This window comes from Sus scrofa, chromosome 14 (assembly GCF_054392235.1).
Source record: "Sus scrofa isolate SSC_HxYL_T2T_F1_AM1 chromosome 14, Sscrofa_HxYL_maternal_Yorkshire_Landrace_v2.0, whole genome shotgun sequence".
Taxonomy (NCBI): domain Eukaryota; kingdom Metazoa; phylum Chordata; class Mammalia; order Artiodactyla; family Suidae; genus Sus; species Sus scrofa.
This window is the reverse complement of record NC_139396.1, coordinates 49,524,369-49,549,790: the sequence shown is the minus strand read 5'-3', so window position 1 is coordinate 49,549,790 and position 25,422 is coordinate 49,524,369. Positions and strand designations below refer to the sequence as shown.

The following is a 25,422-nucleotide window of genomic DNA, read 5'->3' as shown; positions in this document are numbered from 1 at the left end:
CGCACATCCCTCGAAGCAACAGGCCAGGGTGGTTATTAATCCCTGTTTTACAGATGAGGAAATCAAGGCCTGGAGGGGTCAAGTCACCTGCCCAAGGCCAAGGAAGCTTTCTCCTGGTGAGAACAAGGCCTGAAGGGGACCAGACTTCATCTCACAGAGGCGGGTCCCTGGCTGACAGCTGCCATGGAGACCTTCCAAACTGTCAGGAGTGCCCCCAAATCTAGATTTGGATGGAAATCTGCCCACTTTAAATGCTGGCAACCAATTCAATTTTTTCAATTGCATTGTGGACCACACAAAACACCTCTCCAGGAGTTCCTGTTGTGCCTCAGTGGGTTAAGAGCCCAACATAGTGTCCACGAGGATGCGGGTTTGATCCCTGGCTTTGCTCACCGGGTTAAGGATATGGCATTGCTGCAACCTGGGGTATAGGTCACAGACATGGCTCAGATCCGGTGTTGCCATGGCTGTGGTATAGACTGCAGCTGCAGCTCCAATCTGACCCCTAGCCCAGGAACTTCCATATGCCAAAGGTGTGGCTATAAAAAGAAAAAAAAAAAAAAAAAAAACCTCTCTGGCTAGGTCTGGGAGAGGCTGGGCTGCAACCTCGGGACACAAGTAAGAAGCCCCAGCACTGGTTCAAATTCATTTCTGCCGCCAGTTCTGTGACCTCAGGTGGGTGCCTTGACCTCTCTGGGCCTCCATGGCTCCAACAAGAAAACAAGTATGACCACACCTCAAAGGGAGTTATGAGGATTTGGTGAGCCTGCAGACTTGCAGCCTGGTGCCTGGCACACAGTAAGCTCTGCTCTGGAACCTGTGACTACGACCTTATTTGGAAAAGGTGTCCTCGAAGGCATAATTAAAGATCCCAAAACGAGATTATCCTGGATTATGAGAGTGGGCCTTAAATCCAATGATGAATATCCTTGGAAAGACACAGAGGCTGAGATGGGAGGGATGTGGTCACAAGCCAAAGAACACCTAGGGCCACCAGAAGCAAAAGAGACTAGGCAGGACCCTCCCCTCGTGCCCTCAGAGAGAGTGCGGCTCACCCCTCGACTTCAGACTTCTGGCCTCCAGAACTGAGAGAGAAGACAGTTCTGTTCTCAACCACGCATCGGTTAACCACCCACTACAGCAGCCCCAGGAAACAGACGCACCCTGAGAAAGTTCCAGGAGACACAAAGGTGTTTCCAGCAGGATGTCAACACAGATCCCAACCTGTGCCTTCCTTTCTCAAGGAAGGGCCATGCCCAGCTCAGGAACCTGTTCCAGGGAACGAGGCCCTTCACCATCACCGCTCCAGCAGTAAACAGGGAAACAGCCCTGTCCTCTGCAGCGCTCCGTTTACAAAGCCCATGGGGCAGAGAAACAGGCCCCCAGCCCGGCCACAGGAAGAGGAGCTCTGGGCCAGAACAAAGATCTCCAAGATCCACCTCTCAGTGCCAAGCGCCAAGCCCCAGGGGCAGAAAGACATGCGGAGCCCTCGTGGTCCCCGTGGACACAAGCATTGTTTTTCAGGAAGGAACTATTAACCCAAGTCGCCTTTGGAGCCAGGACCCTTAGTGTGGGAAGGGAGTGGTGACTTTTCACCTTGTGCCTTTTTTTTTTTTTTTTTTTTTGAGGTTAAAACTCTTTTCTGGGAGTCCCCATTGTGGCCCAGAGGGTTAAGAATCCGACTAGTCTCCATGAGGATGCGTGTTCGATCCCTGACCTTGCTCAGTGGGTCAAGGATTTGGCGTTGCGGTGAGCTGTGGTGTAAATTGCAGACATGGCTCGGATCCCGTGTTGCTGTGGCTGTGGTGTAGGCCGGCAGCTGTAGCTCTAATTCGACCCCTAAGCTGGGAACTTCCACGTGCGGCTCTAAAAAAATAAATTTTAAAAAACCCCCTTTTCTGTACTCTCACAATTGTCTTTCACTGTGTCCCTATTTTTACCTTCCTTATGTTTTTTTTTTATTTTTTTTGGCCGCGCCCTCAGCATATGGAAGTTCCCAGGCAAGGTATCAAACCCCATGTCACAGCAGCGACCCAAGCTGGACTGGATGACGATGCTGAACCCTAAACCTGCTGCACCACCAAGGAACTCCGCCTTATCTTATTTTTTACGCCAGCTGGAGCTGCCAGGGCAAGAGCGCATCCTGCCCAGCTGTCGTAAGTGACATGACCATCCGAGGTTGCTCTACCTGAATTTTAGTTTGCGGAAACTAAGAAAAGTGGCCCCCAATTGCAGAAGACACCAGCTTTCAGAAGAAAATCAGGTTCCCTGAGAACCCGAGAACTAGGTTCTTGAACTCAGAGTTCTGCGGGTCTGAAGGTCAGGCAAACACTTGGTAGTGGGTTGAACAGTGTCGCCCAGAATTCATGTCCAGCTGGAACTTCTGAATGTGACCTTACTTGGAAATAGCATCTTTGGGAGTTCCCTTTGTAGTGCAGCAAAAACAAATCTGATGAGGAACCATGAGGTTGTGGGTTCAATTCCTGGCCTCGCTCAGTGGGTTAAGGATCTGGGGTTGGTGTTGCTGTGGCTGTGGTGTAGGCTGGCAGAAACAGCTCCAATTGGACCCCTAGCCTGGGAACCTCCATATGCTGTGGGTACAGCCCTAAAAAGACAAAAGACAAAAAAAAAAAAGAAAGAAAAAGAAAGAAAGAGCATCTTTGGAGATGTGAACAAGCTACAGATCTCGAGATGACCTTATCCTAAGGATGGGTCCTAAATCCAATGACAGGCGTCCTCATGAGGTAAGGACACAGAGGCACACAGAGGGGACAGCCATGGGAGGACAAAGCCCTCAGAAATTAATACACACACACACATACACACCAAGGTGGCTAAAAGCAGTAGAGGAACCCTAAGCTGGCTACGAATAGCAGGGGGAGGTGGGGTCAGCACACTCTCTCCCCATCCTGGACAAGCGCTGACCTCTCGCTCTTGCTCTGAGCCTTTTCAGCTGCGAAGGGGCCCTTCGTGTTTTCTGTCCTCTCCCTGAAGCTGACCTTGGTCACTGGGGCCAGAGATTTTTTTTTCCTCTCTCTCTCTCTCTTTCTATTTAGGGCCGCATCTGCGGCATATGGATGATCCTGGGCTAAGGGCTGAATTGGACCAGCAGCCGCCGGCCTATGTCACAGCCACAGCAACACTAGATCCAAGCCACATCTGCAACCTATGCTGTGGCTGTGGCATAGGTCGGAAGCTGCAGCTCCAATTAGACCCCCAGTCCGGGAACTTCCATGTGGTGTAGGTGCAGCCCTAAAAAAAATTTTTTAATAAAAAGTTTAGAAAGAAATGCAGGAGTTCCCGTCATGGCTCAGTGGTTAACAAATCCAACTAAGAACCATGGGGTTGCGGGTTCGATCCCTGGCCTTGCTCAGCGGGTTGAGAATCTGGCGTTGCTGTGAGCTGTAGTGTAGGTCACAGACGTGACTCAGATATAGCGTTGCGAGGCTCTAGCGTAGGCCGGTGGCTACAGCTCCGATTTGACCCCTAGCCTGGGAACCTCCATATGCCGCGGGAGCGGCCCAAGAAAGGGCAAAACGACCAAAAAAAAAAAAAAAAAAAAGAAAAGAAATGCAAATCAAAACAACATCCATCACCACCGCAGACATTCTAGAAGGCCAGAGGGTAGCAGAGGCTGGAACAGATGTGGGAGATAACAACAACAGCCCTTTTGGAAGGCACATTTGATGACACTGGCTCTCCCCTCCACGCCCCACCGTGCCCTACGACCTGGCAACTCCACTCCCAGGATATCCCGAAGAAATTCTTGAGAACTTTCCGATGGACGGTTCCAGGATGTTTGCTATTTAGGGAGGCAGGAGTGGACGAAACCAGGTACTGGTCACAAAAGGAATAAACAAAGTGTGAAGAATGTAAACCTGGAGATCCAGACAAGCATACAGCACTGCAGATAGAGTCCCAAGAGCGCAATGGGCGGAAAAGCAGGGCTCAGAGCAGGTGTCACGGATGGAGAACAAAGTTCGCTGCCTGCTCCCCAGATCATGGCAGCCCCTGTGCCATGGGTGGGGCCTGCCCGGCCATCCCAGCTCAGAGCATTTGCAATCTATCAGCCTGTTCCATCTTCCCCTCAACCCAAAGGCAAGGTGTGGTTAGTTCTGTCCCATTTTACAGGAGCCTAACCAAGCTCAGTAGACCTGAGGAACCTGCCCCAGGTCACCCCCAGGCCAGAGGCAGAGCCAGGATCATCCCCACACCCCCTTTGCTCCCAAATCAAGTTCCAGCCCACTGTTCTGGGAGCAGACTCCTGGCACTCTCTGTGGTACCAAGACATTCATGTCCTATTTCAGGACATACCACCCAGGGGATGGGTGCCAGGGCATAGTGGGTTGAGACCTAAGAGGGAAAGGAGAAGAAGAAATAGAAGGAGATAAGAGAAAATAGATGCTCAAGCAGGTATGTGTACACACATATCCACACTATTCACCAAATGACCAAAATGGGGAAATAGCACAGATATCCCTCCATTGACAGATGAAAAAACAGCATGTGCGCCATCCACACAGTGGAATGTGACTCAGCCAGAAAAAGGAGTGAGGAGTTCCCAGGTGGCTCAGCAGGTTAAGGATCTGGTGTGGGTTCAATCCCTGGCCCAGGAACTTTTTTATGCTGTGGGCACGGCCAGGAAAAAAAAAAGGAATGAAGCACTGACACAGATTACAACATGATGAACCTTGAAACCATGATCCTGAGTGAGAGAAGCCAGACACAAAGGACCACATTTATAGGACTCCATTTATAGGAAATGTCTAGAACAGAAAATCCATAAAACCAGAAAGCAGACTAGTGATTGCCAGGGAACAGGGAAGGAAGAAAGAATGGGGAGTGGGATTTCACTTTGGGGTGATGAAAAGAATCTGGAAGCAAAGCAATGGTTATACACAGCACCTTGAATGCGCTAAATGCCACTAAATGGATCGCTTTCAAATGATTAATTTTATGTTATGTGAATTTCACCTCTATAAATGATTAAATTAAAAGTTCATAATGGGACTGAACACCAATGCAATCACTTTGGAAAAGAGTCTGGCACTTCCGGGGTCCAGCAGTCCTGGCTCTTCTTTTTTTGGCCACACCCACAGCATGCAGAAGTTCCTGGGCCAGGGATGAACCTGCACTACAGCAGTGACAATATTGGATCCTGAACCCACTAGGCCACCAGGGAACTTGCAGGCCTACCTCTTCTTAAGAACCTTTCTTATGGACAAGTCAGGCTTGTGCAAAAAGGGCCAAGAGTGTTCATAACCCACAGCTGGAGATATTCATGGCCAATAGCAACAGCCCTGTGGAATATTACATAGCCATGAAGATGGGGTGTGGTTTATTGCACTAGCATGGACAGATCTCACACACATAACAGGAAGCAAGAACAAGACCCATACATTACATAGTATCTCTCTTGTTCGTCAGGGTTGAGCTGCTATAGCAAAATATCAGGCTAGGTGGCTTATAAGCAACAGACTTTATTTCTCCTGGTTGGGAGGCTGGAAGTCTGAGATCAGAATGCTGATGTGATCGGATGAAGGCCCTCTTCTGGTGTGTAGACTTCTTGTTGTGTCCTCATATGGTGGAAGGGGTGAGGGAGCTCTCTTTTATTTTTTTCTTTTTAGGGCCACACCTGCAGCATATGGAAGTTCCCGGGCTAGGGGTCGAATCAGAGCTGCAGCTGTCGGCCTACACCACAGCCATGGCAACACCAGATCCAAGCTGCATCTGTGACCTACTCCACAGCTCATGGCAACACTGGATCCTTAACCCACTGACCAAGGCCAGGGATCAAACCCTCATCCTCATGAACACTATGTCAGGTTCTTAACCCACTGAACCACAGTAGGAACTCCCTCTGGGGTCTCTTTTATAAGGGCACTAATCCTATTCATGCGGGCTCCACCCTCATGACCTAATCCCTTCCCAAAGGCCCCACCTCCTAACACCATCGCTTTGGGAATTGGGATTTCAACATCTGAATTCTGAGGGGACACAGGCATGCCAATCATAGCAGTAAGATTCCAGGCAAGTCAAGGGTACAATCAGATGAAACCAAACCCAGTGTTAGGGAAGCTGACAGGAGTAACACAATAAAAAGACAAGCAGACTGGGAATAAGCATAGTTTCCTCCACAGGGGCTTGTGGAGGGCAAACGAGGTTCTGTTTTTTCATCTTCCCAGGGTGTTCGTTTTTGTTATTTATTTAACTGCGTGTGTCTTCAGCCCTTTCCTTAAAGTGTGTAATATGTCACAAGAAAGGGGAATCAAAGTCGAATACTCGAAGCAGGAGGCTGCAGCGGGTAGAACCTGGGGAGCCTGAGAACAGGCAGTGGAAGGAAGTCCCTGAGCCTAGAGAGTCTTTCAAAGCTGCCAAGGGATTCCAGTGGCTGCGGGCTCACGGCCGAGTAAGGCCAGAGTGACCTCCATCTGCCAGCCAAGAGGCCACATGGGGTCAGGGGGATCTGGCACAAGAATTTCTGCAAGGCTCAGAGGGACAGGCAGTGGGATGAGAAGTACCCCCATCCATCGCCCCATCTACACCAGACAGGCCCTGGCACCCCCACCCTGGGCTGCAGTGCCTTCCCAGCCCAGAGTGGGAGGAGGCACCCAACCCAGCCCACAGCCCATCATGGTTCCATGATGGAGCGGTGACAAGGGAGGGCAGGAGGGGATGGGACAGGCTGGCAGGGGGCCGCTGGCAGGATTCACACGCCTGGGCAAGAGGGGAAGGAAGCAGAGCTAAGAAAATCAGGGAGCAGATGGAGGAATGGCTGAGAGAGGCAAAGCCAGAGGGAATCAAGGGCTTCTTCCAGTCCAAGGGGAGGTTCAAACTTGCCCTGGGGGGTGGGAGGGGAAAGGCCACGGGGGCGGGGGAGGGGGTGCAGAAATGGGGCAGCCAAGCTGGAGGGAGGCCAGACACCCACCCCAGCTCAGCCAGGCAAGCTCTACTCTCATGTGACTCACACAAGGAGACCTTTGTGGACGAATCTGTCAGAAGAAAACGTGTGCTCACGAGGAAACAATTAGACCAATCCAAGTCGAAGGACTTTGTGCCCAAAAAACTGGCCCCTTCACCACCGCCAGTGTTGTGAAGGACCCAGTAAAAAGAAAGGGGCTCGGAGTTCCCGTTGTGGCGCAGTGGTTAACGAATCTGACTACGAACCATGAGGTTGCAGGTTCAATCCCTGGCCTTGCTCAGTGGGTTAAGGATCTGGCATTGCCGTGAGCTGTGGTGTAGGTTGCAGACTCAGCACGGATCTGGCGTTGCTGTGGCTGTGGTGTAGGCCAGCAGCTACAGCTCCAATTAGACCCCTAACCTGGGAACCTCCATATGCCACGGGATCGGCCCTAGAAAAGGTAAAAAGACAAAAAAAAAAAAAAAAAAAAAAAAAAAAAAAGAAGAAAGAAAGGGGCTGGAGGCCCGGTCTGGATTAAAGGAAGAGAGAGGAACAAGGTGATCAGACACAGGACGTGATGTAAACAATTAAAAAAAAAAAAAAAAACGCTGTAAAGGGTGATGTGGGGACAACAGGGGCATGTGAATGTAGACTGAACATGAGATCAAAGAAGGGGGTTGTTACGAGCTTTCCTGAGTGTGACTGTGGTCTGCAGTTACAGAAAACAATACCCTTGACCTTGAGACACGCACGCTTCAGTCCCCTGGGACAAAATGGCATGATGTCTGCAAGCAACTCTCAAATGGTTTGGCAACGACAGACAGACTGACAGACAGAGACCGAGAACGTAAATGCAGCAAGGCATAAACATCGGTAGAACGTGGGAGACGACCTACAAGAATCCACTGCACTGTTCTTACAATTTTTCCAGAAGAAAAATTTTCACATTGAAAGATCAGGTGAGAAAAGGAACGTTCAGCGGTTTTACGGATTTTTTTTTCACAAGTCTGAAAGCTCCCTCCTGGGAATGGCTGGTACATGTCATCCACGGGATGCTCACGATCATCAAGATACCCAGTCAGAGCTACCAGGGTGACCGGGGGAAGATTTAGAGAAAAGCAAGATGCAGGGGAGTGGGTGTAGTATGGTCCCATTTCAGAAAAATGATGGCAGACTAATCCTACTGTACATACATATATAAGGTTAAGATGATGGCAATAGCAATCGCTTACATGACACTGTTATTCTAAGAGTTTTACGTGTGCCAATGCCTCTATTTTCATAAGAGCCCCATACAGGAGATACTTTTATGAATTCCATTTTACAGAGGGAGAAATAAGGCACAAAGAGGTTAAGTCACCAGCCTAAAGACACACGGCTGGCAAGTAGCAGAGTTGGGATTTGAACCCAGGCTCCAGAGTCTATCTCTTGGGTCCACCTAAGCTTCTAGATGCCAAAACTGCAGCCAAGGGCTGGAGAGGATCCTGAGGGTTTGAGAGCTCATGCCCAGCCTTGACAGTGACCTGCCAGAGCCACCTCTTCTGGCACTGCCTTCCAGCTCCCCACATTCCATTCTGCCCAATGCCTCTCTTCCAGGTGGATGGTTCTTGGGCAGGCACACAGGGCACTCAGTGCACAGAAGGATGCTCCCAGAGACCCTGGGGGCCTTGCTGTCCAGGTGGTCCCTCTCACTCCCACACCTCCACAATGCCCTAGGTGTGCCCTGGAGTCTGTGGCAAGGGTCCGCAGTGCTGGCAGCTGTTCACCCAAGGGTCTGTTGATGATGGGTTCACATGGCAGAATACACCTGCTGGCAATTCTTGATCAACTCCTCTGCATCCATATCTGGGCAGATTCTGATAAAGGTTCATCCTTCCTCCACTCCATCCCCTCTAGTGTACTTGCCAGGCACCTCTCATCCAGGGCAGACAAAGCCTGAACTTTGGCACACCCCTGCCCTGACACCTCTCCCAGTTTATAACAAAACCACCTCCCAATCCTGCCGCCAGGAGGTAGGCGGGCAGGGTTGCAGACAGGGGACCCTGGGGACTCTCTGCCTGACAGACGCTAGCAAATGACTTGCTTTGACAACTACTTGGCTTCTTCCAAGCCCCACTTCCCCCATCCACCTGAGACAGTCTTCACTGCCAGTACTCACTGTCCTGTGACCTTACTTAAATCCTTGCTCCTTTTGGGTTTTGGTTTTCCCAAAGGAAATATAAAAGATGGGACTGAATAAAACCCAAGTTCCAGATCCAACAATTTGAGTTCACGAAATCATCCCTGATAAAAACAATTAGCTAACAAGCCACCACTCCCTCAAGAGGTCTTAGGTGGAGCCAAAAAAAAAATCTCTAATACTATAATAGCAAGAGACAATGAGGTGAAGTAAGAAAACAACTCTGGGGCAAAGGGCTGATCAATCATGTTCACTGCCTGTCACCCTTTCCTCCTTCTGCTAACAGTCCCCCTCTTTTCCCTAGGGGACCACCCAACCCTACCCAAGTCCCTTTGCTTTGGGGAGGGGAAAGACTTCCTTCTCCAGCTCCCAGGATGAGCATGTAATCCACGCCTGACCAATCAGAGCAGTAGTCCATTTCTCAAGCTACAGGGATGGGCTCAGGGATAAGCATGTGAGACAAGCCCAGCCAATCAGAGCCCATGAGCAATCACACCACAAATTTTCCCAGCCCCACTGGGAAATTCTCTAATTACCCTTGAATGTCCCTCCATCAGGTTCCCTTCGGAGACCTCTGGGGAAATTCAAAGCAATCCATTTCTTCCCCCCATGTGGTGCAGATGGCCATCTGAACCCCAGATAAATCTGCTGGTGAGTGATATGAAAGCACATATACAAAAAAGTGAATTTTAAACTCTCAGATTGCATTCCAACTGGATCTATGAGGGGACCCACAGGAAGAAGAGCAGGGCCGCAAGAAACTCCCTCCACACTCTCTCTGCACCGTCCAGGCCAACACTAACCGCGTCAACTGGCGGTTTACTGAGTGCAGGTCAATGATTTTGCACGGTTGAGATGATGTGTGATCTTGTACATATGGGATAAGTACGTATCCCCAGCAAAAGGGACCTGGGTCTCCCAACTCCGCCTCACGAAGTTTCTGCCCTCAAGGACAAGAAAAGCAAGTGGTTCCACTTTGATGCTGAACTTGGGCTTAAACGCAGTGGGCGGGGAATACCACCCTACCCCCAATCCAAGCCACTGCCCAGCTGAGAACAATTTGCCAGCAAGAGGACCCCTTCTCCCTCCAGGAGGCAGAGCAAGGTGGCCCCAACCAGCCTTCACTTCCCCCTTTGATAAGACAGGTGCTGTTTCCTTACCCACCACCCACAGATGGCCCCAATAACATCCTGTGTCCCTTCCTCCTGGCCACTCTGCCTTTGCGTTGGGACAGAGAAGGGGGTCAGTCAGAAGATACAAATCTTCAGCCAGGAGAAACACCCAGTCACAAGAGTCAGAGAGAGGTCTCTGGAATCCAGGCAGGGCTTGTCAAGACTCAGGCCCTGGGAGTTCCCATTGTGGTTCAGTGGGTTAAGAACCTAACTAGTATCTATGAGGATGCAGGTTCCATCCCTGGCCTCCCTCAGTGGGTTAAGGATCTGGTGCTGCTGCAAGCTGAGGCATAGGGAGCAGATGGGGCTCGGATCTGGTGTTGCTGTGGCTGTGGTATAGGCTGGCAGCTGCAGCTTCGATTCAACCCCTAGCCTGGGCATTTCCATATGCCATGGGTGAGGCCCTAAAAAGACAAAAAAAATAAATAAATAAGTCTCAGGCCCTGAATCCATGGACGCATCATGGGGACCAGGCTCCTGGATGCTCCCCAGTGCCAGGCACACAGACAGGGGTGGAAGAGCCAGTCCTGGAAGTCAAGGAGTCTGGCCCCCAAATCCATGCTTTCAAGGACCCCCAACTGGAATCCTCTCACTTCTTCCACCACAGACAGGTCTCAGTCCTGGACCAGGGCCCTGACCACTGGATACAATCATGAAAGAGAAAGAAAAGGCCCCTGCCTCATGGAACCTCAAGCAAGTAAACAATATAATTCCAGAGAATGGTGATGGTTTAGAAGGTAATAACATGGATTTATAATGGTGATGACGGCTTAGAAGGTTTATAACACAGATGGGGCAGGCAGTGGGGGTGGGATTCATGAGGGGTGGGAAGAGGGGGTATCTTCTTCAAGAGGTTACATTTGAGCTGAAACATAAGAGCAACTAAGCATAAGAGCAGGAGGAAAAAGCATTCCAGGGAGAAGGAAAAGTCCACACAAAGGCCCTGAGGCAGGAAAGAACATGGTACAGTGGACGAAAAGAAAGGCCAGGAGGCTGTTCCCAGACTGTGCTGGGAACAGAGGCAGGTCAGGGGCTTATGGGGGCAGATGGGTTTCACACCACACACAAGAAGGTTTTAATCAGGGTTGTGAAATGATCCAGTTTGCACTGTTTATTTTATATTGCTTTCTTTTTTATTTTTTGCTTTTTAGGGCTGCACCTGCGGCCTATGGAAGTTCTCAGGCTAGGGGCTGAATTGGAACTGCATCTGCCACCTACGCCACAGCTCACAGCAATGCCAGATCCTTAACCCACTGAGCAAGGCCAGGGATGGAACCTGCATCCTCACGGACACTAGTCAGGTTTTTAACCCACTGAGCCACACAGGAACTCCCAGTTTGCCTTATTTTTTTTTTTTTTTTTTTTTTTTTTTTTGTCTTTTTGCTATTTCTTTGGGCCGCTCCCGCGGCATATGGAGGTTCCCAGGCTAGGGGTCTAATCAGAGCTGTAGCCACTGGCCTACGCCAGAGCCACAGCAACGCAGGATCCGAGCCACGTCTGCAACCTACATCACAGCTCACGGCAACGCCGGATCGTTAACCCACTGAGCAAGGGCAGGGACTGAACCCTCAACCTCATGGTTCCTAGTCGGATTCGTTAACCACTGCGCCACGACGGGAACTCCCCCAGTTTGCCTTATTTTAAAGAGCATTCTGTCTGCAGTGGGCGGGGGGATGGGGGTGGGGGGGGACACTGACCACAGAGCAGCACAAGTTAGGGCAGACAGCCAGGGAGCTGGTCCCCGTGATGTATCCATGGATTCAGGGCCCGAGTCTTTTTTTTTGTCTTTTTACGGCCACACCTGTGGCATATGGAAATTCCCAGGCTAGGGGTCAAATCGGAACTGCAGATGCCAGCCTACACCACAGCCAGCAAGTGAAAGATGAGATGGAATGGCTCGATGTGGAGTGGGGGCCATTCAGGGGAGGGAAGCAGTCCCCATGTCCCTGCACGGGGTGACAAGCTGCCACTCGTCAAGCACCTCCTCATGAAACCACCCTCATCTTCTTCTTCTTCTTTTTTTTTTTTTTTTTTTTTTTTTTGTCTTTTTGCCTTTTCTAGGGCCACAACCGCGGCATAAGGAGGTTCCCAGGCTAGAGGAACAATCGGAGCTGTAGCCACCGGCCCTACACCACAGCCACAGCAATTCGGGATCCCAGCTGCGTCTGCAACCTACATCACAGCTCAAGGCAATGCCAGATCCTTAACCCACTGAGCAAGGCCAGGGATGGAACCCGCAACCTCATGGTTCCTAGTCGGATTCATTAACCACTGAGCCACGACAGGAACTCCACCACCCTCATCTTCTAAACATCCATTCAATAAATATTTGAGAACCTAGGGTTATGTGCCAGGCAGCATTCCAAGGATTTGGGACACAGCAATAAACAAAAACCACAGCCCCTGCCTCCAAGGGCCCAACATCCTCACAGGGAGAAACAGACAATGCACAGGGTGCACAGGTGAATTCCGAGGTATGGCAGAGCTACAGAAAAAGAAGAAGGGTGAGGAGCTTCGGAACACTGGGGGATGGGGAGGGAACTTGCAATATTAAAAAAGGGAGATCTGTTTTAAAAGACACATGCACCCCAAATGTTCATAGCAGCACTATTCACAATGGTCAAGACATGGAAACAACCTAAATGTCCATCAACAGATGAACGGATTAAGAATATGTGGTACTGGCATTCGCATCGTAGCACAGTGGAAAGGAATCCGACTATGAACCATGAGGTTGCGGGTTCGACCCCTGGCCTCACTCAGTGGGTTAAGGATCTGGTGTTGCTGTGAGCTGTGGTATAGGTTGCAGATGCGGCTCGGATATGGCACTGCTGTGGCTGTGGTGTAGGCCAGCAGCTGTAGCTCCAATTCAACCCCTAGCCTGGAAACCTCCATATGCCATGGGTGCGACCGTAAAAAGACAAAAAGACAAAAAAGAAGACGTGATATATATTCACAATGGAATGCTACTCAAGCCTTAAAAAAGAACAAAATAATGCCACTGGTAACAACCTGGACGCAACTAGAGATTCTTATACTAAGTGAAGTAAGTCAGAAAGAGAAAGACAAATATCATATGATATCACTTATATGTGGGATCTAAAATAGGGCACAGATGAACCTATCTATAGAACAGAAACAGACTCACAGACATGGAGAACAGACATGTGGTTGCCGGGGGCGGGGGGGGGATGGAGGGGGAGTATGGGGTTAGTAGATGCAAACTATTCCATTTAGACTGGATAAGCAAGGAGGTCCTGCTGTACAGCACAGGGAACTATATCCAGTTCCTCGGGATAGACTACGATGGAAGCTAATATAAGAAAAGGAATGTATATATATGAATGACTGGGTCACTTTGCTGTATAGCAGAAATTGGCACAACATTGTAAATCAATCGTACTTTAATTTTAAAAATCAAATAAAAGAACAGGGAGAAAAAAAGGGAGATCTGTGAGCAAGTGAGATCTGAGCAAAGGCCTGAAGGAGACGGGGGGTGGGGGGGACGAGTCACACACACATCACATCAGGGAAAGAGCTGTGGGCAGAGGGAAGGACTCAGTCAGGTGGATGTGCCAGTAAGTCTGAGGAATGGCCTGAAGGGCTGGGTGCAAGGTGAAGGGGAGGGCGGGAAGGGGTCAGATGGCACAGGCTTTGAGGGCTGATGGAAGGGCTCACCTTGACTCAGAGGGAAGGGGGTGAGCCCACTGCAGGGCTTTAAGCAGAGCACAGGATGGTGCTCTGATGGCAGTTTCTTTTTTTTTTTTTTTGTCTTTTCTAGGGCTGAACCCACGGCATATGGGGGTTCCCAGGCTAGGGGTCTAATCGGAGCTGTAGCCATTGGCCTACACCACAGCCACAGCAACACAGGATCTGAGCCATGTCTGCAACCTACACCAGAGCTCACAGCAATGCCGGATCCTTAACCCACTAAGCGAGGCCAGGGATCGAACCCGTGTCCTCATGGTTCCTAGTCGGATTCATTAACCACTGAGCCAGACGGGAACTCCTCTGACGGCAGTTTTAATAGGATCCCACCACCTGCTGTGCTGAAAAACCTGCTGGGAGCAAAGGGGGAGGCAGGGAGGCCTGGAGGAATCCAGGTGAGAGCTGATGGCAGCCATGGTTGTGGAGAAAAGCTGGAGATATACATATATACATTTGTTTTTCCACACCTGCAGCACGTGAACGTTCTGGAGCCAGGGATCGAACCTGCACCACAGCAGCAACCGGAGCCACTGCAGTGACAACACAGGATCCCTGAGCCACTGAGCCACCAGGAAACTCCTAGATTTTGGATATATTTTGAAGATGAAGCCCTAAAACAACCAGATGATTCGATATGGGAAATGAGAGAAACAGCCCAGACTGACTGCCAGGCTTTGGGCCTCAGCAGCTGGAGGATGGAGGACGGCTTGAGATGGGGATAGAGCCAGAAGAATGGGGTTTCTGGGGGAGTGACAGGAAGTCGGGTGCAGACCAGGGTACATGTCAGCTGCCTTTGGCCACTCAGGTTGAGATGCTGAGTTGGCCTCTGGATGGCTGCTCAAGGATGGAGTTCAGGGGAAAGGTCTGGGCCTGGGGTAGCAAGTTGGGAGGGGCCAGGAGAGAGATGGGCTTTGATGCAGGAGACTGGATGCGGGGGCGGCCAGGGAGATAAGGAGAAAACAGCATCTGAGTCCAAGAGCAGCCAGCCAGCAAAGTTGGAGGAAGACCAAGAGAATAGACATTAAAGTGTCTCAAAAGGTCCTTCTAGAAGCTTCCAGAAAAGGTGGAAGGAACTTCACCCCAAATGCCAGGAAGCAAGCACGGGTGAGGCCACTCCTGTTCCTTCCCCTTCCCCAGCATGAAGCATTGGGGGAGCAGAAGGAAACAGTGGGTTAGAGGTGGGGGAAGGAAGCAGGACAATGAAGCCAGCTGTGCCCCAGGCCACCAGTGGCCTTGACCTCTGGGTTCGGTTCTTAGTGGAACTTCAAATCAGAATCCTGACCACCCCTGGACAACTTGTTACTTGCCAGCTCCCGGGCCCTGAAGACTCCAGAGCCAGGAATGAACTTTTTTTGTGTTATTTTTGTTTCTCTTTGCTTTTCAGCTCCAGTGGCCATTCCCAGGACCAACAGAGGCCAAGGTCACATTTGAACAAAGGAGAGGGAGATGAGGGACATAAAAGGACTTCTTTTGTTTGGTTTTTTGTTTTTATTTCTGGCTGACCCCTACAATTGAACTTTCTGCACCATAAATGTGTTTATGGGGACGAAGCTGCTACCTCTTTGTGACGTAAGATGGTGCGGTCGGGGTGGGGGGTAGCGGGGGGCGGGGGTTGGACTCTCCATAACCAAATGCTCTAGTTCGAAGACTGTGAGCCAAAAAAGTCTGTCTGTGTCAGCCCTGTGGCTGAAACCAGGTGGCTTGGGGGTAGCTTACGACCCCAAGGGCCTCTCTGCCGCTAACCAAGGACACAGGCTCACCCATCTGGGCCCTGTGACCCTCAGGAGGACCCACGGTCATGGACGGAGCAGACATGCCTGTGCCCGGGCTCTGGTGGGACTGGACGTGTCCAAGGGAAACTCTTCCATGAGGAGTTCCTGTTGCGGCTCAGCAGTAATGAACTGACTAGTATCCATGAGGACATGGGTTCGATCTCTGGCCTCATTCAGTAGGTCGGGCATCAGGTGTTGCAGTGCGCTGTGGTTGGTCGCAGACACGGCTCGGACCCTGTGTTGCTGCGGCTGTGGTGTAGGCCGAGAGCTGCAGCTCCAATTCAACCCCTAGCCTGGAAACCTCCATATCCCGTGGGTGCGGGCCTAAAAAGAAAAAAAAAAAAAAAAAAACACTCTTCCATGAGCAAGTCCTTGGCCCCTACTCACTTACATGCTGTTTGCTAGAATATGAAGGCCAGAACAGGATGATTCCATATAGCTGAGCTTGAGCAAATTCTAGCTAATCACATGAATCACGAAGTGGAGGCTTGGCAAGTATGAGTCATTCCAGGAAGGGAAGGGGAAGATCAGGGTCCACAGAAAAAAAGCCCTGTGCACGGTCTGGGGAAAGTTGGACCGTTCACATGTGTCCACACGTGTAACCATACACCCCAACATGTGTTGACACACATTTGCGAGCCCACATATGTACCCATGCAAAACAACACACATGAACCCATGTGTTCCAGGCGACCACATGTGGGCACATATCAACCCCTATGGACACGTGTGTGCACGCAAACATATATGCCACCACAAGACACTGGGTTCCAGGTCAACACACGCTGACACACAACACGTGTGTGTGTGCTTCAGCACATGGTCGTGTCTGTGCACCAGCCAACACGTGTGCCTGTGTCACTGGTCATAGATGTACAACCAGCACACGTGCACCCACTTCAACACACACGTGCACACACACAATCATGGAGTCAGAGAAGCAAATCCATTAGGAGCAAAGAGGGAAGCAAAAATAACCACACTTGGGGGAAACTAAAAATAGCCCTGTTTTTCAGCTGTCGACCCAAGTTAAGTGGAAGCTGCCCTCTCGAGCACCAGAGGAATAGGAAGCTTCAGGCAGGGAGAGGAAGAAAAACACAACAGAACCGGAGCACACCTGCAACCCCACTGCCCCCCCCAGAGAGGAGAGCACACACCCCCCGCCAGCCGCAGCCACAGGTCAAGTCTACAGCCTTGTCCTCCGGTGGCCAGATGTGGCCAGATGCGGTCAGCCCTCCAAGACGACCCCAGGGCTTTCCAGGGGTAAGGGCAGGGTACAGAGCGGGACACGAGGGTAGGCAGGGCCACCCTGAGGGTCACCAGGACCACGGCCAGGGAGAAACCATCCTACCAGCTTCTCTTGGCATCTGTGATGCTAAAGCGTGCCCTGGAAGGAAGATGTCGGGAGGCGATCCGTACTTGTGGTTTGGGGGAGGTAATTAAAAGGAGAAAGAAGTTCCCATTCTGGCCCAGCAGAAACGAATCCAACTAGTATTCATGAGGATGTGGGTTCGATCCCTGGCCTCACTCAGTGGGTTAAGGATCCCGCATTGCTGTGGCTGTGGTGTAGGCCGGCAGCTATAGTTCCGATTAGACCCCTAGCCTAGGAACCTCCATATGCCGTGGGTGTGACCCTAAAAAGAAAAAAAAGACAAAAAAAAAAAAAAAACAAGAAAAGAAATAGGGAGTGTGGACAGGGCAGGGTCTGGGGCAGCAGGCTCGCTGGGCTGGAATCCTGGTCTTGCCACTTCAGCTGTGTGACCTGAGGCTAGTAACTTGACAGTTCTGTGCTTCTGTTTCCCTCAGTAAAAGAGAGGCAGTGGGAGCTCTTAAGTACTCAGTGAAGTGAGAGAATACTCAAAACACACCTAGAACAGTGTCTGGTGCAAAGTCAATGTCCACTGACTGTTTTCTGTCCTCACCATACCCCCCAAACCCTTAAATGATGGGCAGAGGGGATTTGCCAGAAGGTGCAAACCAATTTTGGCAGGGGTGGGCATGGTGGTCCTGAAGGCTCTCTGGGTGGCCCTTGCTGAGGGAGGAGAAGACAAAATAGAGTGTGGGCAGTGAATGACAAATACCATATGATATCATCTATATGTGGAATCTTAAAAAAAAAGGACACAATTGAACTTATTTGCAGAACAGAAACAGGATCACAGACTTTGAAAAACCAATGGTTACCAAAGAGGACAGGTAGGCGGGTAGGAGGGATGGACTGGGAGTTTGGATTGGCACATGCATACTGAGTTATATGGAATGAGTGGTCAACGGGGACCTGCTATATAGCACAGGGAACTCTACCCAGTGTTCTGTGATAATCTGCGTGGGAAAAGAATCTGAGAGAGAATGGAGGCATATATGTATGACTGGGTCGCTTTGCTGTACAGCAGAAATTATCACAATCTTGTAAATTAACTATAATTCAATAAAACTTTTTTAAAAATTGAAAACAAGCAGTAAAACAAAACAAAACAAAAAAACAGAGTCTGGGGCTGGGGCCAGGGGTGGGGAGAGGCTAAGGAAACAACTCGACCTCCAAGTGCTCACTGTCTGCCCATCCCACCACCCTACCATGCTCTGGTCTTCAGGGACACTGTGGGGACAGCCACCGGACCTGCCCCTGCTCATGAGACAGAAAGAGAATACACAAATAAACATATAACATAAGAGGGTGCCTTTTAGGGACACGAGGGATGAGCTATGCAGAGATCTGGGAGATAAGGCTTCCAGGCAGTGTGAAAAGCAAACAAGATTTTGGTGGGACCGGGCTTAAAGAGTTCAAGGGCTTTGATGAGATGAGCGTGGCAGGGGAGCAGGGAAGCCAAGAGAGGGAAGGAAGGCCAGATCTTGGGGTCAGGGGCAATGTTCAGGCCCCTGAAATGACCTTGGTGTTCACTCAGAGTGAGGGGGGAACCTGGAAGGATTGTGAGCACAGGGGGCACATGATCTGACTGTGGAGACCAGAGATGGAGACTACTGCACCAGTCCAAGCAGTGGATGGAGGAGGCTGTAGCGGTGCTGCCACGAAGGGATCAGGGCACAGACAGGTTTTGAAGGTAAAGCTGATGGGATTTACTGATGATCCAGAAACAAGGGTATCAGAAAAAAAGTGTGCAGCCAAGGATGACCCAAGGTTTTTGCCTCTCCTCTGGAAGGGAACAAATGGAAGGTCATTTACCGAGAGGAAGACACAGGTGGGGGAAGACTCCGGCAGCTGCAACAATTAGTGGATAAAGCACACAAGGCTGATTCCAAGCAGAAAACTTAGACAGCAGAGGGGGGTTCAGCTTCCCCCACTGGACATGGAGAAGGCCACCAGGTGTGTCATCACTCATGGTGGCCCAGCAGACAAGCCCTTTTCCCTTGTGACCCAGCAGTGAAGGGCCCCTCCCACCATCCACCAGCTGGGCCTTTCCTGGTGGACCAGAGACACCCAATAACTTGGAAACAGACGCCCAGGAACCTGGACTGTGCTTCCTAATCCATTCAAACACCTGGGGCCACACATGCCACACTCCATGCCAGCCCTCCTGGGGTTTGCCCCAGGATATTTTCACACACACACACACACACACACCAGCAAGGTCCCTTGAGCAAATCACTCTTATAAGCCTCTGTTTCCCTAATTGCTGATAATGACAGTCAGACGTGTGTCACAGAATTCTCTGAAGACTAAAAGAGATGACTGACATTCCCAGAGATGCCTGACACACAGCCGTCCCTGACTGAGCTCCCTAGCACATCAGGTGTGAACACCTCTGGATCAACCCTGCCCACTGGGGGAAAAGAGAAGAAACGAGTCTCATTCTCACCCAAGGCCTCTCCCAAGGACCCCTATCTGCAAGGCCCCACTGCTGAGTGCCTCCTGCATTCTGCTTCTAACTCATTTGACCATTCTTTGGGGAAAGCTGTGGATTCATTACTAATTCTTTTTTTTTTTTTTCCGGCCTTTTTAGGGGTCAAATAGGAGCTGCAGCTGCCGGCCTGCGCCACAGCCACAGCAACACGGGATCTGAGCGGCGTCTCAACCTACACCACAGCTCATCACAACGCCGGATACTTAACCCACTGAGAGAGGCCAGGGATCACACCTGCATCCTCATGGATACTATGTCAGGTTCTTAACCCGCTGAGCCACAGCAGGAACCTGAGTTTGCTTTTTGTTAGACACAAATAGCCCCAGAGCTTTTTTCAATTAGTAATGTGTTTTTTCTACTTTTCTCTGCCCATGTATCTATATAAATACCTAGTTGTTTCTCTCTGACTTTTGCCTAGAAATCTTGTTTAACATCCTATGCCCCTATTGTGGTGTAGACCCAGATTTGGGAGTCAGGATTCCTGCCCTTAACGACCACAAGCTGTGGAAACCCTGGCAAGTGGCTGAGCTTTGTATGCCTCGGTTTCCTTACCTGCAGGAAAGAAAATTACCACAATATTTCACAAGGATATGGTAACACTGAAATGAGAAACCAGGTACATCTAGGGCAGTTTCACATACATGCAATTGCCTTTGTACTTTATAATCTTGCTGGAGCCAAACTAGATCTGACCTCTGCCTTTGAGCTGAAGACACACACCCTGGCTCAGAGGTAAGGTAACTGGCCTGAGGTCCCCAGCTAGCAAATGGCCATGTCTGAAAGCCCTGAGCTCCGGAAACAGACATGGGTTTCAAAACGTGTCACGTCCCTATTCAACGCCATTAGCAACCTGAGAAATGTAAATCATATGCATCAAACCAACCCCCCGGAATTATATTAATAAATCAGTATTGCCAATAATGGCAGAGATGTAGGGGAGGGGGCACTTTCACACTCTGTAGATGGATCTATAAATACTAAAGAACCTCTTTTTGAAATTTTATTTTATTTTTCTCTGGCCATGCCCTTGGCATGTGGAAATTCCAGGGCCAGATATCAAATCTAAGCCACAGCAGTGACTGAGCCACAACAGCGACAATGCCGGATCCTTAACTTGCTGAGCCACTGGGGAACTCCTCTTCTTTTTCTTCTTTCTTTCTTTTTTTTTTTTAATGACCACACAGGTGGCATATAGAAGTTCCCTGGCTGGGGATCGAACTCTCAGCTCTGCAGAGACCCAAACCACTGCAATCAGATTCTTAACCTATTACACCACAGCAGAAACTCCTCTTCTTTATCATTTTCATTTACTTTTTTATTTTTTTATTTTTATTTATTTGTTTTGTTTTGTTTTTTGAGCCGCACCCACGGCACATGGAAGTTTCCAGACTAGGTAGAATCGGAGCTACAGCTGCCAGCCACAGCCACAGCAACTCGGGATCCAAGCCACGTCTGCAACCTACACCACAGCTCACAGAAATGACTGATCCTTAACCCAATGAGCGAAGCAATGGATCGAACCCTCATGGATCCTAATCGGGTTCGTTAAACACTGAGCCATGAAGGGAACTCCCTTCTTTTTAAAAAAAAAAAAAAAATGAAAGTTTCACTGGAGAAAAACAGAAGCAACACATACAGGGGGAAAGAGCACAAACAATTCAACTGATACAGAACTGAAAGTCACAATGATCCAATGGTGTTTGCAATTTCTTAAAGAGCTCCCCTCAAGTTGTTTTTTAACAGTCTCACCAATTTTTTCAGCTTAAATAGTATCAAATTTTCAAAAAATTAAGGACCTCAGGGAAGGGACCAACTTTCAAGATAGTGAAGTTGACACTAAATATACTAGTGATCTTCTGAAAGGCTATTAGGCTGTATCAACATTCAAACCGGACATACCTTCTAGTCTAGAGGCTTCTCATAAGAAATGTACCCAGTGGAAGTGTTCATACATGAACACAGAGAGGTATGTATCAGGATAGTCCCTGATCGGTTGTTTGTGACAGAGAAAATTACAGGTCAGTAGAGAAACAGGTAGGTCATTAAGTGGACAGCCATTCAAAGGAATCCCACACAGCAGTGGAAAAAGTGACAGATTTACACATTCTGACACAGAAAATTTTCCAAGCAATATCTCTGAGTTGAAAAGCAAACTGCAGGAGTTCCCCCTGTGGTGCAATAGAATCTTTGGCATCTCTAATGCACCAGGATTCAGGTTCAATCCCCGGCCCAGCGCAGTTAAAAGATCCAGCACTGCCACAGCTGAGGTCTAGGTCACAACTGCAGCTCTGATCTGATCTCTGGCCCGGAACCTCCATATGCTGCAGGGATGCCAGGAAAAAGAAAAAGAAAAGAAAACTGTAGGCTATTTATACATAGTTTAGTTCAATATATGTAAAAATACATATTAATGTGTCTAAATACATGCTTGTGATGTATATCTCGACAAAAGTCTAGAAAGATACTCTCAGATGATGGTGGTACTGTTTGAGGAAGGAAAGAAAATGGAAGGAATCTTTTTTTCCCCTCCACTTGAATTTTTTTTCACAAATGAGAATTCACGTCCTTTACACATGGACTTTTTTTTTCCCCAATGTATGGGGGGGTTTTGGGGGGGGAACATACATGGACTTTTTTTTTCTTTTTCTTTTTAGGGATGCACATGCAGCATGTGGAAGTTTGCAGGGAAGGGGTTGAATTGGAGCTGCAGCTGCCAGCCTACACCATAGCCACAGCAATGTGGGTTCCGAGCAGCATCTGATACCTACACCACAGCTTGTGGCAACACCAGATCGTCAATTCACTGAACGAGGCCAGGGATCAAACCTACATCCTCATGGACACTAGTCAGGTTTAACCCACTGAACCACAATGGGAACTCCAGATTTGTGTAATTAACCAAAGTTCCTTGAAGGAATGAAGGAAGGAAGGAAGGGGAAAAAAGAAAAGAACAGAAAAGAAAAGAGAGAAAGAGAAAGAAAGCGAAAGAAAGAGAGAGAGAGAGAGCGAGAAAGAAAGAAAGAAAGAAAGAAAGAAAGAAAGAAAGAAAGAAAGAAAGAAAGGAACGAAGGAAGAAAGGAAGAAAGAAAAAAGAAATCCAGGCACAAGCCTTCCCATTCAAGTTGTACTGGACGTGTGCAGCCAAAGAAAATACCGGGGGAGCCCCTCCCTCTCCTCACGTCCCACCAGCCTGGTGCCCTGAACATAGGCATTCTTCTTCCAAGGGAAAGCTCTTGGCCGGGGCTCAGCCTGAGCTGTCCAAGAAGGAGCTGTCATGGGCTGGGCTGGCCTTCGTGTCTTCACGCCACTCAGCCCCAAACCAATCGCCTTGGGGATATTCACGTAGGATGCTGGGTGGCTCTCAGTCAAGTTTAAGCCCGGAAATCTTAGCTCTGAGACAACAGAGGACAGTGGCACTTTACTCTTCGGAAGAGTGGGAAGTTAGATGGTGCATGTGTGTATGCATGTACACACACACACACACACACACACACACACAGAGAAACATCCTTCATCTGATTGAGAGTCATAAAAAGAAAGCACTGAATTAAATCCAAGAGGGACTGGGCTGACAAGATTCTTCATCAGCTATAAATCCCACCCACCCCCACACCTCCAAAGCAAGAAGCTCTTTGCTCGGACTCACCACACCACACTTATACCACAATCTCTCCAGGGTGCATGGGGTTCAGAAACCACAAATTCGGCGGGCATTTACAGCGATGTTCACTGTGATAAAATTCTCACAGCTACTTTGAAAAGCAAAAGATACACGTGTTGGCTGCCATGAGAGAGAAAGAAGCAGTTCTGCCTCTCTGAGGTTTCCCCAGGAAACTTCTTCCCGCCATCCCCAAAGGCAGGAAACACACACAAACCCACCAAGAGGAACTCAGAGCTCATTGTCATCACGGGCCAGAAACACCATGCAATCAGATTACAGGACTTGGTGACTCAAACAACTGCTTACCCAGAGACCTTGGGAAAAACCTAAAGTGGCTCCACCTTTAAAGGTCAAAAAATGGCTGCCTTCATTCATTCACTCATTCATTCATCTCCCAAGCATTCCAGGCTGGGCTTGGGGGACAGACATGAAATGTGGCCAGGTCCCCATTCTCAAGAAACTTGCCTAAAGAAGTAAGCTAAGGGAAAAGCCATTGCTGATACCCACATCTTTAGCCCAGCTCTGCCTCTGGCTGGATCTTGGGCTAAAGTAAGCCTGGGTTTTCTCTCCCAGCCCTTGCAGGGGTTGGCCTTGGCTTTAAAACTCTGAATGCTTTAAGCTCAAGTGTGATGCTCTACATCTTCCTGTCCCTCAGCAACTCCAGGCTCATTCAAACAACCCACCAAGAGACCCAGGGCAGAGTCGGGGGTCTGAAGGCCGGCTGACCGCCTCAATGTGTCTCCTGGTTAAAAGGGCAGGGGTGATAGAAGGTTAGGATCGGAGGAAAGCTCTCAGGCTGTGGGCTCCCCCAAAGACCCTGCTCATGCAGCCTCGGGCTTATGCCTGCCTCTGTGTGAATCTGGGGAGAAAAGCGGCTTATCATTTCCAATCTGCATCAGGAAGGCAGTGGGGGAGGGGGAGGATAGAGCAGCCCACTCGGCCTCTGAGAATGGGTTTGTAAGGGGAGATTCTGGAAAGCCAAGAGCACAAGGCTGAGCGCCCACCATGTGCAGCTCTAGTTTTACCAGACTCTGTCACAGACTACTGTAAAAGAGGCAGGAGACATTCAGGCAGGCTCCTGGGCTCCTCCCGACAGCACCGAAAGGCGACCACACTCCAGGCCGCCCTAGGCCGGAGACCCTTAAGGTGAGGTCAGGTCCCAAGCCATTCCAGGCTTCCCCAACCCTGGCCCATGCCTCCAGCCAAGGCCTTGCGTGACCTCCTTGGGCCCCAAACTCAGCCTGCGTCCTGGGTCGGGTGGTCCCTAGGAAGGTGGCCAGCTGCCCTTCCTCGTGCCCACTGGTCCCCCTTCCCCCGTGCTCAGGGGCGGGGGCCCCAGGTAAGGATCCCGGCTTCGGATTGACAGCCGGCCGGCTGCGCGCCCGACCCTCCTCGGTGCCCAGCGCCCTCCAGCCCGGACCGGACCCGGCACAGACCCCTAGTCAGGCCCCTCACCCACCTTGAGGACCTGCTGCTTGATGATCGAGGGCACCATCACGATCATAACAGCGCCCAGTGCAGCTAAGAGCAGCCCAACGAAGCCCAGCGCCGCGGCCACCTGGCGCGCTCTGGAGCGGCTGCCCATGTCTGCGCGCCCTGGCGCCCGCGCGGAGGTCGCTGGGCTCCGCGCCTGTGGAGGGAACGAGACGGGGGCGGAGGCGACAGTGACTGTGACTCCGGGGACGGGGACGGCAGCGGCACGGCGGGTTCCGGACGGCAGAGCACGGAGGAGCGACCCGGCAGGTGGCCAGCGGTTTTATGCGCCATCAAAGCGGACCGCCCCCGGGACGCCCTGGGCACCGGGATTCGGGCGGGCGCCGGCGGGTGGGGGCGGCGGGGCGGGGCCTAAGTTCCAGGGGGCGTGTCTGAGGCGGGGCGCGGATCAGAAGGTCTGTGGGGCGGGGCCACAGCCGCGGGCCCGGCGCCCTAGCTTCCGTTTCCAGCGGGGGGAGCTGTGGAGGTCTCACGGCCACGTGCAACGTTGAACCTGGCTTCCCTCCACCTCGTAACTTTTTTCCCCTTCCTCACTCCCTCTTTCTCCCCGTCCATCCATTTCCCTGATTCTTCCTCCTCCCCACCTTCTCCCCTCTCCTCAGCTGTCTCCCCTCCTCACCTGCTTTCTACACACTCCTCCGCCCCCCTTCTTTGCTCCTTCTCCCCTCCCACTTG

The 25,422-nt window shown here is 50.4% G+C and overlaps 1 protein-coding gene across 1 annotated transcript in view; it reads right to left on the bottom strand.

The window, feature by feature from the left end:
• The window catches only part of SCARB1 (scavenger receptor class B member 1), a gene marked incomplete at its 5' end in the record, with an annotated part of 92,148 nt that extends 67,179 nt beyond the window's left edge, over positions 1 to 24,969 (bottom strand). The window contains 1 exon segment of the mRNA NM_213967.1: positions 24,713 to 24,969. Within this exon segment, the coding sequence (NP_999132.1) occupies positions 24,713 to 24,838 (126 nt within the window).
• Positions 24,970 to 25,422: the final 453 nt, after the last annotated feature.